The sequence below is a fragment of the Pan troglodytes genome, chromosome 1, assembly GCF_028858775.2.
Source record: "Pan troglodytes isolate AG18354 chromosome 1, NHGRI_mPanTro3-v2.0_pri, whole genome shotgun sequence".
In the NCBI taxonomy this organism is placed as follows: Eukaryota; Metazoa; Chordata; class Mammalia; order Primates; family Hominidae; genus Pan; species Pan troglodytes.
In genome coordinates this window covers 87,355,141-87,365,268 of record NC_072398.2, presented here as the reverse complement: position 1 = coordinate 87,365,268, position 10,128 = coordinate 87,355,141, and the positions used below count along the sequence as shown (strand labels likewise).

The following is a 10,128-nucleotide window of genomic DNA, read 5'->3' as shown; positions in this document are numbered from 1 at the left end:
TTCTTTTGAGAAAAAATTACTCCATTTGTTTTAGCTTTCATAAAATCTACTTTTTTGCTTCATACTATTATTCTCTATTCATATATTATTCTCTAGAAAGTTTTAACAAACAGGTTGAGGAGCTCAGGTGTGGTGGCTCATGCCTGTCCCAGCACTTTGGAAGACAAAGGAGGGTGGATCATTTGAGGCCACGAGTTCAAGACCAGCCTGGCCAATATGTGAAACCCCCGTCTCTATTTAAAAAAATAATAACAGTTTGCGGCACATGAAGTTACCCCTTTTGTAGGTAAAAAGTAGTTACATAGCTGCAGTTTAATATGACTCAATGCCTATCCATCATACACTGTTGATCAGATTATAAAATCAAATAGTATGGATCAAATGCAATTTTAATTAAGTTGTAAATTCACTAGTCATGCTCCCCACCATTTGCAGGGTTCCAACAATAGTACACATCGAGGCCTATATACTATTTGTCTTAACTTTGTTTTTGTTTTTTTGAGATGGAATCTTGCTCTGTCGCCCAGGCTGGAGTGCAGTGGCGCAATCTCGACTCACTGCAAGCTCCGCCTCCCGGGTTCACGCCATTCTCCTGCCTCTGCCTCCTGAGTAGCTGGGACTACAGGCGCCTGCCACCACGCCCAGCTAATTTTTTTGTATTTTTTAGTAGAGACGGGGTTTCACCGTGGTCTCGATCTCCTGACCTCGTGATCCGCCTGCCTCGGCCTCCCAAAGTGCTGGGATTAGAGGCATGAGTGTCTTAACTTTTAAAACATAAATTGGCCGGGTGCAGTGGCTCACGCTTGTAATCCCAGCACTTTGGGAGGCCAAGGGGGGTGGATCACTGCAGGTCAGGAGTTTGAGACCAGCCTGGCCAACATAGGGAAACCCCATCTCTACTAAAAATATAAAATTAGCCAGGCATGGTGGTGGGCCCCTGTAATCCCAGCTACTTGGGAGGCGGGGAGGCAGGAGAATTGCTTGAACCTGGGAGGCGGAGTTTGCAGTGAGCCGAGATCGCGCCACTGCACTCCAGCCTGGGCGACAGAGCAAGACTCTGTCTTAAAAAAATAAAATTATAAATCAAGCTATCTGTTAAATAAAATGTTTTATTCTATTATCTTGACAAATATCCCTTCATAATGACCTGTCAGACCAGGTTTGAATTCAGAATTCTCTGATTTTATCAGATTCCATGACAAAGCATGGCAATGCAGGGAGAGGTGGCCCCCGCCCACTGGGTGCCTCCTTTATTTCCCCACCCCTTGATTTGTTCTGCATCATGAAGAGCCTGGTGCATATATATATATGTGGGTCCCCCACCTATATGTATAAGATCTGGCTACAGCCCTGGTGTATACCATTGGCCCATTTCACTCGTAAGAGGTATGAGGCCAGAGCAAGCCCTGGAAGCAGGCTTGGAGCTATTTGGGCTATTTGGGTGTTAGATGCACTTCTAGAAGGGGGCATCTGTTCTAGCTGGGCACATCACGTTGGCAGTATGGATTCTTATCCTGTGGGGACAGAGCCAGAGGTCAGAGTAAAGTCTTCTAAAGTGTCGGTCCAGGGTAGGGGCTCCTCTTACCTAGACCAAAGAGTGGTATTGTCTCTAGACATAAAGTTCTTTTTCAAATTGTATTTCTATTCCAAGGGTTTAAGTTGAAAATGAATGAGTAGATTCAAGAAAAAGAATTCCATAACATCCAACATTTAATGATTTAAAAAGAAAAGCCTGGTAACTAGAGTGGAAGGAAGCTTCCTTAATCAGAGCAGCTGTGAAAAATATATGGGAAAAAATCTTATTTAGTGGTAAAACTTTTCAAACATTCACATTAAAATTTAGAAATAAGTTAAAAGATGTCTAGCCCCTACCTTCTGTATCGTATTAGAGGGCCTAACCATTGCAGTAAAACAAGGGGCTAAACAGTTTAAGACGTAGGAAAAAAATCTGAACTCACTAATAAATCTTGACATCTCTAAAAGTGGGACAGTATGTATATGCCTTCTGCTATGATGCAAGGAAGTACCTATGAAGTATTCTTGCAAAAGCAAACAAAAACAAAACCAAAAACTAATCAAGCCTCTAGATGTCACTGGCAGTTTCTGGAACAAATTAAGCATCACCATGAAGATGTAATCAGCAGAATCATGAAGTGGGAAATTCTATAGGACCAATGACTTAGATTCTTCAACAAATGGCAGGGGGGAAGAAATGGAGAGGGAATTGTCATGTGAACTACATGCAATGTGACAATCTTGTTTGGATCCTGATTTTAACTAACTGTGGAAGGAAGGGCATTTTTGAGACAGAAAACTGAACATGGAACAGGTATCAGATGATATTAAGGAATTATTAATTTTGTTGGGTATGATAATGGGATTATCAGTATGTTTTTTAAAAATAAGAAAAGGCAGGCTAGGTGCAGTGGCTCATGCCTGTAATCCCAGCATTTTGGGAGGCTGAAACGGATGGATCACAAGGTCAAGAGATCGACACCATCCTGGCCAACATGGTGAAACCCCATCTCTACTAAAAAAATACAAAAAGTAGCTGGGCGTGGTGGCGCACGCCTGTAGTCCCAGCTACTCGGGAGGCTGAGGCAGAAGAATCGCTTGAACCCAGGAGGCAAAGGTTGCAGTGATCACGCCACTGCACTCCAGCCTGGCAACAGAGCAAGACTCCATCTCAAAAAAAAAAAAAAAAAAAAAAAAAAGCCTTGTCTCTTAGAGATATACATTGAAGTATTTATGGGTGAAATAATATATCTAGATATGCTTTAAAATACTCCAGGAAGGCTGGGCAAGGTGGCTCACGCCTGTAATCCCAGCACTTTGGGAGGCCGAGGCAGGTGGATCGCCTTAGGTCAGGAGTTCAAGACTAGCCTGGCCAGCTTGGTGAAACCCTATCTCTACTAAAAATACAAAAATTAGCTGGGCATGGTGGCAGGCACCTGTAATTCCAGCTACTTGGGAGGCTGAGGCAGGAGAATCGCTTGATCGTGGGAGGCAGAAGTTGCAGTGAGCCGAGCTCACGCCATGGCACTCCAGCCTGGGTGACAGAGAGAGACTCCGTCTCAAAAAAAAAAAAAAAATTCTGGGAAAAACACAGAACAAAATGAAAAAAGTTGTGGAGAGGAGAGGTAGGATAGATAAAACAAGAATGGCAAATTGTTTAAGCTGAAGCTGGATGATAGGAACACAGGGATTTATTATATCATCTCTTGTATTTGTTTGAAAATTTTCATACTAAGTTTATTTTACAAATTAAAACATTAAATAAAATAGAATTTAAAAGGTTGGTGTTTGCATAATGTTCTGCTAAATAAAAAATCCTAAAGAACTTTAGACAAATTTTTTTAAAGTCATTTTTATTTTATCACATACTAGTTTCCATCTACCATAATATGATTTTTTTTTTTAGAGACAGAATCTTGCTATATTGCCCAGGCTAGCCTTGAACACCTGGGTTCAAGCAATCCTCCTGCCTCAGCCTCTCAAGAAGCTGGGATTACAGGTGTGTACCACTGTTCCTGGCACAGACAAAATACTAGAATAACAGAATTCAACAAGGTTTTTGGTACAAGATATCTGTACAAAAATCCACAGTGTTGCTATACCCCAATAATAGCCAAATAGAAAAAAAAAGATGTGAAAAACAAAACTATAAAACTATGAAAATAAAAATGAAAATCTTAGTGACCTCAGGAGAGGGAAGGATTTCTTAAGAAAGCTACAAGTCAGCTATCATAACAACAGATTGATAAATTTGACTACATTGAAATTAAAATCTAGAGAACAAATCCCCGTAAACAAAGACGACAAGTGTCAACCTGGGAGAAGGTATTTATAACATATATACCAAGCGTTAACTTAAAAAAGCCCAACAATGGGCTGGGTGCGGTGGCTTATGCCTGTAATCCCAGCACTTCGGGAGGCTGAGGCAGAAGGATAGCTTGAGCCTAGGAGTTTGAGACCAGCCCGGGCAACAAAGCGAGACTCTGTCTCTCTCTCTTTTAAAAATGTATATATTAAAAAGCCCCACAATGAATAAATTTAGAAAAGAAGGGGAGACTTTATGGCCTGCAAGGTGGCCATCCTGCAGGCTGGGAAGCGTGCCTCCAGAAACAGGCGCTTTGAAGGAGGAGGGCTTGGAGTGTAGTTCAGGCTGAACAGGTTGGCTAAACCTACATTTTCACCAGGTTACAGGAAGAGCTATGAATATTCATGAAAGTGGTCCTGACACATGCGTATTGAACAAAAACTCATGTAACATATGACCCATATTCACTTTGGGATGGAGACTTAACTTTTTTGTTGTTGTTGTTCAGACGGAGTCTTGCTCTGTCACCCAGGCTGGACTGCAACGATGTGATCTCAGCTCACTGTAACCTCCACTTCCCGGTTTCAAGCGATACTCCTGCCTCAACCTCCTGAGTAGCTGGGATTACAGGAACCTGCCCCCACGCCTGGCTAATTTTCGTATTTTTAGTAGAGATGGGGTTTCCCCATGTTGGCCAGGCTGGTCTCAAGCTCCTGACCTCATGATCTTCCCACCTGGGCCTCCCAAAGTGCTGGGATTACAGGCGTGAGCCACCACACCCAGCCAAGACTTAACATTTAAATGTATTACGAGCCCTATACGTCAAAAGGTCTTTCAGGACATGAAGCCATGCAAATGTGCGACCTCTGTAGACCAGCGAGAACCAGTCCATGACCAGTGGTCTTCTTATCTGGAGAAAGTTACTGAAATCAACAAAAAGTTGTCCAATGAAAGCTGTAGCTATGGCTGGTGGAACGGGGACTGGGGGTCAGTAAGTCAGCATCTCGTGGAGCTGCACATTATTTTAATATTGTTTATCTTTAGGCCAGTACTTGTTTAGCTGCTAGAGAAGAATCTTGTGGCAGTTAGAACACAGTTTATTCTTTAAGTATAGGGGTGTGGGACTAAAACCTTGCCTGGAATGGCTTTAGGTCTTTTTTATAATTTGGCATCTTATTGCCAGAGTCTGTTCTGTCAGTCTTATCATCTCTGTTTTAACATTAATGCTGGCCAGTTGTTGTGTTAAACTACAAAAGGGAGGGAGTATAACAAGGTGTGTCTAACCTGTCCCATCGTGGTCTAAAACTCAGTTTTAAGGTTTTCTAGGATCCCCTTGGCCACAAGGGGGCCTATTCTGTTGGTGGCGGACTTAGGAGTTTAGTTTTAGTTTATACAGGTGAATGAATAGAGCAGGCTATCTAATGACGTACACATCATTTGTGAAAGAAAACTCCATAGCAAACTTTATAAAAGGTAAGAGTGGACAGTTCACAGAAGAGGAAATAAGGTTTCATAAGTATGGAAGAATGCACCACTTTGTTAGGGAAATGTAAATTGCAATTTTCACAGCGGTGAAAATGGTAAGAGTCTGACCATATCTTGTGTTGGAGAGAATGTGGAACAAAGAGAACTCATCAATGCTAGTGAGGGTGTAAACTGATAAAATAGTACATACATTATTTAAGACATTCTTGAGGCTGGGTGCGGTGGCTCACGCCTGTAATCTCAACAGTTTGGGAGGCAGAGGCGGGCGGACTGCTTGAATTCAGGAGTTTTGAGACCAGCCTGGGCAACATGGTGAAATCCTGTCTCTACAAAAAATACAAAAATTAGTCGAGTGTGGTGGTGGGTTCCCGTAGTCTCAGCTATTGTGGGGAGAAGCATGAGGATCGCTTAAACCTGGGAGGTCAAGCTGCAGTGAGCTGAGATGGCTCCACTGCAATCCAGCCTAGGGGACAAAGTGAGCCCCTGTCTCAAAAAAAAAAAAAAAAAAAAAAAAAAAAAAAAGAGGGAGAGAGAGAGAGAAATTGAGATTCATTCAAGGAAATACCATGGGTAGATCCTTAATACCCAATAAGAAAAATGATTTGGAGAACATTAAAGTTTACATACATTAAAAAAACCCAAATGACACTAAATGCATGTGTCTATAAACATGTTTAAGCACCGTAAAACTAAAAATAAAAGTGGACTAGAATTACACTTTTATTTTTATAAAATAAAATTTTATACCCATAAAATTCATGGTAGAAGTGGCCTACGCCAAGGGAGGAAAATGAAGCAGGGAGGAAAGAGGAATTCAATTCTGTAGTATTTAATTTCTTATGAAAAATCTGGGACAAAAATGAAAAATGTTAAATTTTTAAATTCTTGGTGATAGGTCACAAATGTTTGTTTCATAATTACTTGCACTTTTTGAATAAAAATAAAATCTTTTGGAAATTAAAAAAATTGGCGATTTGTCATGGTGATTTTCTTAAAAGACTAAGGTGTCTAGTGGGATACAGAAGACTCGATGATTTTATTTTATTTTAGGTTTTTTTTTTTTTTTTTTTTTTGAGACGCAGTCTCGCAATGTCGACCAGGCTGGTGTGCAGTGGTGCGATCTCCGCTCGCTGCAACCTCTGCCTCCCGCGTTCATGCGATTCTCCTGCCTCAGCCTCCCGAGTAGCTGGGATTACAGCTACTTGCCCGCCACCACGCCTGGCTAACTTTTTGTATTTTTAGTGGAGACAGGGTTTCACTATGTTGGCCAGGCTGGTCTCGAACTCCTGACCTCGTGATCCGCCCGCCTCGGCCTCCCAAAGTGCTGGGATTACAGGCGTGAGCCACCGCGCCCGGCCTTATTTTAGTTTTTTATGTCAATTTTTGAATTTGTAATTGGGTGAGAATGAAAGTGTTATAAATTTCACCTTAAGTGAAAATTTATTAGTTTTCTGATGACAAAAGTAGTTACATCTGACGTAAGGGGATTTAATTATCTTTTTCTGGGCTTGCGTCCCGGAACGCTGCTGCATTATGTAATCTGTAGTAATATACAGCCACGAGCAGTTTGGAGGGTTCTGGGAAGCACATTTGTTTTGCTTACCTACCATGGGAAAGATTCCACGTGGTCCTAGAGGCATACGTATTCGTCGGTTACAGTATTTTAAATATTCACTGGCCGCTGAAATTTAAAATGGATGAAAAAGAAATTCTCTTAAGTAGCGTTCTTGAAACTGCTTTATCAAACTCAGTTCATATTTTCAGTTGGAGTTCGTGATGTATGTGAATTTCCTTTAAATAAAACCCGAATCTTTAGTAATACAAATATTGGGAACTTCGATTACTGTAGGTCTTAGGGTAGACTCGCTTGGACTTTGACTAAATACTATGCTTTAGAAATTTATCTTTAGGAGATAAATTTGGGGGGTTTATCTTTTTATATTTGCTTTGTTTCAATTTATTTAAATAAAAGTAGTCTTTCTAGAAGTATGTTTTATAGTACCACTTACCTCGGTTACTGTCCCAGTTAAGCAGTTTTCACGAATGTGGAAAAATAGTAGTGTTTTTCTTTCATACACGCGTATATGAAAAATTTTTACATTGATAATTATTCGTAAAAATTAAAGTAAATTTACTGTTAGTCTCTAATTTTGTTCTGAGATAGCCACGCTGTGGCATTAAGAAGGATAATCAAGGAATAAGCCATAATGTTCAGAAAGGGGCTTTACTTTTTATCTTTAATATTATTGATAAATTTTGTTTAGTCGAATTGATGTCTGCGTGTCTTCCCCCGCCTCCCCCATAAAACAGCGGGACAGAAAGTCCTGAAAACTCCAAAAGGGAAATATTTACTCAGAAGTCTATTCAAATTTGCTTAGTCTCTGACGTTCTCCTGTGTCGTACAAATCCCTCGTGCGGCAGAAGTAGTTTGTCTTTACTCGGCCACCGTCTCGTCAGCGTTACGGAGTATTTTGTCCGCCTGCCGCCGCCGTCCCAGATATTAATCACGGAGTTCCAGGGACAAGGAACTTGTGAAATGGGGGAGCCGGCTGGGGTTGCCGGCACCATGGAGTCACCTTTTAGCCCGGGACTCTCTCACAGGCTGGATGAAGATTGGGGTGAGTGGGATCTGAGAATGTACCAGGGTGGCTCGGGTTCGCGTCTAAAGGTTTCTTCCTCCCTACTTCCGCCCACTCGTGGTGACAGGTGTGGACCAACCCTGCCTGGGGAGTGAGGCCCCTCGTCACTCCTGTTCGTGCCCCTGGAAGAGTCTGGGAGTATCGTTCGGCTTCTGTCCTGGCCACAGGGAGAGTAGAATATTGTCTAACTGGAGTTAACTGTCGTTTTTCACTATTCCCGCTGGGGAAGTACCGGGTGATCTTTTTGTGTGGCTAACACTGGACGTCTTTAGGAGGTTTAGAGCAAAATGGCTGGGACCGCCAAAAAGACTACAAGCTATTTCCTGAGTGTGAAATGTGGGCGGTGAGCACAATGGAGTGGGTTTTTGTGTGTTTGGTGTATATGAGAGAATGTGGTTATATACAAGAAATCCTAATCTTACAGCTTTTACTATTGGTTTAAGCCTGATGTCCGTCTTGGCAGAAAAGCAAAACACCCAAGCACCTGACCTCGGGTCCCTGCTTAGCTACACCTAATACTTATGGTGTAATCCTGACTGCTCTCCAGATACAGCTCTTAATTTTCTTGTTAATGGATATTTTGTTTGGTTTTGGTGGTCAGGAAGGGTGGAATGGGATGAAGTGGAAATGAGAATGAAGAAACTTTGTTATCTAAGTATTTAGAGGAGACTTTTATTCTCCTCTTGATTGCAAGATATAATAGTGATATTGTTCTTAGGTTCCAATATGAATTTGGGATTGTGTAGGTTCCCAAATGGGCCCGCTAGTGAGCCTACACCACTCATCAGCCTTGGAACTGGGGGGAACCCAGTTTATCTTTCTCCCTTGGATCAGCATTCTCAATAGCAGGAGTGGAAGGAATCTCAACTTTTTATTGAACAAAGTCATTTAATTTTTTCAAGGACAGATGTTCTCTAAAACTATATTCTATTGGAGATTTATTTTAATCCTTGGGTAGATTTTTTAAGAGTTGCTGGAAAACTTAAGATTTTTTATTCCCATTTTCCCAAGCCAAATGCATTAGTGACAGTAACCATTTATTTAGCTCTTTGTGTCAGGGACCCTGTTAAACTCTTGACATGAAGTATTTTGTTTAATCCTACCAACAGTCCAATGAGGTACTGTTTATTTTAGAGATGAGGAAACTGAGGCTAACAGAATTTGTGCTCAGATTCTTAGAGCTAGTTAGTGGCAGAAGAAGGATCAGACCAGGTTTTTCTACCTCCAAAGTCTGTACCCTTAGCATCTATTCTATAATGCTTTCCTAACTCATGTCTACAGACTTTATTCTTCTTAAGATCCCTGGTTATTAATAAGACTACTTGAATATATTGGGTAGTTATGATTTATTTTGTCAGCTAGTCAGCTATTATATTTTCATGACATTTCTTTTCTTTACCTCTTTTTTCGAGATGGAGTTTCGCTTTTGTTGCCCAGGCTGGAGTGTAATGGCGCAATCTCGGCTCACCGCAACCTCCGCCACTCGGGTTTGAGCGATTCTCCTGCCTCAGCCTCCCGAGTAGCTGGGATTACAGGCATGCACCACCACACCCGGCTAATTTTGTATTTTTAGTAGAGACGAGGTTTCTCCATGTTGGTTAGGCTGGTCTGGAGCTCTGGACCTCAGGTGATCCGCCCACCTCGGCCTCCCAAAGTGCTGGGATTACGGGTGTGAGCCACTGTGCCCGGCCAGTGACATTTCTTAAAGTATAACTGTGGGACACTTCCTGGTAGCATAATTTTATGTCGTCTTCTGATACCCAGGCTGCATTTTCCAGACTTATCTGATCACTTGACTTAATGTTCTCTAACAGAGCATTCAGTTCTTTGTAGTCAGTTCACCGACTCACTTCTATCGGGTATCCTGCCCTGTCCCTCCCTGAATGTGCCCATTTCCATTGTTTTCCAGGTTTTCCTTTACAAACTGTTAACAGTCTTCTCTTCTTTGAAGACTTTAATTTAATTCCTTAGGTGTTCAGTAAATAGGATAGATTTTGTTGGCAATAGAGTGAAACACTACTGTCTGATAGTGTTTCATTCTGTGACAGTTGCTGTTTTGGATGTTCAAGTACTTCACTGATTTACTTGATTTTGTTGTTGTTGTTTCTTTTAGAGACAGGGTCTCGCTCTGTCGCCCAGGCTGGAGTGCGGTGATGCAATCATAGTTCACTGTGACCTGGAACT

General features: G+C 41.6%; 1 protein-coding gene and 1 long non-coding RNA gene across 13 annotated transcripts in view; one reads left to right on the top strand and one right to left on the bottom strand.

Moving 5' to 3' along the window:
- Positions 1-5,256: 5,256 nt before the first annotated feature.
- Positions 5,257-7,708, bottom strand: LOC129144576 (uncharacterized). The gene is made up of 3 exons (XR_008549014.2): positions 7,315-7,708; positions 6,913-6,986; positions 5,257-5,631 (listed from the first exon to the last, which is right to left on the bottom strand). It is a non-coding gene; the product is annotated as an uncharacterized LOC129144576 (long non-coding RNA).
- Positions 7,709-7,729: 21 nt separating this feature from the next.
- ATF6 (activating transcription factor 6) overlaps positions 7,730-10,128 on the top strand; it is a 198,343-nt gene continuing 195,944 nt past the window's right edge. For 7 of the 12 annotated variants that reach the window (XM_009436665.5, XM_001174215.7, XM_016931047.4 and 4 more), the window contains exon 1: positions 7,730-7,923. In XM_009436665.5, the coding sequence (XP_009434940.2) occupies positions 7,842-7,923 (82 nt within the window). In that variant the 5' untranslated portion in view covers positions 7,730-7,841. Of the gene's footprint in view, positions 7,924-7,985; positions 8,288-10,128 lie in introns of those variants that run through there. The other 5 variants (XM_063795893.1, XM_063795914.1, XM_063795897.1 and 2 more) reach the window with 3 other exon arrangements.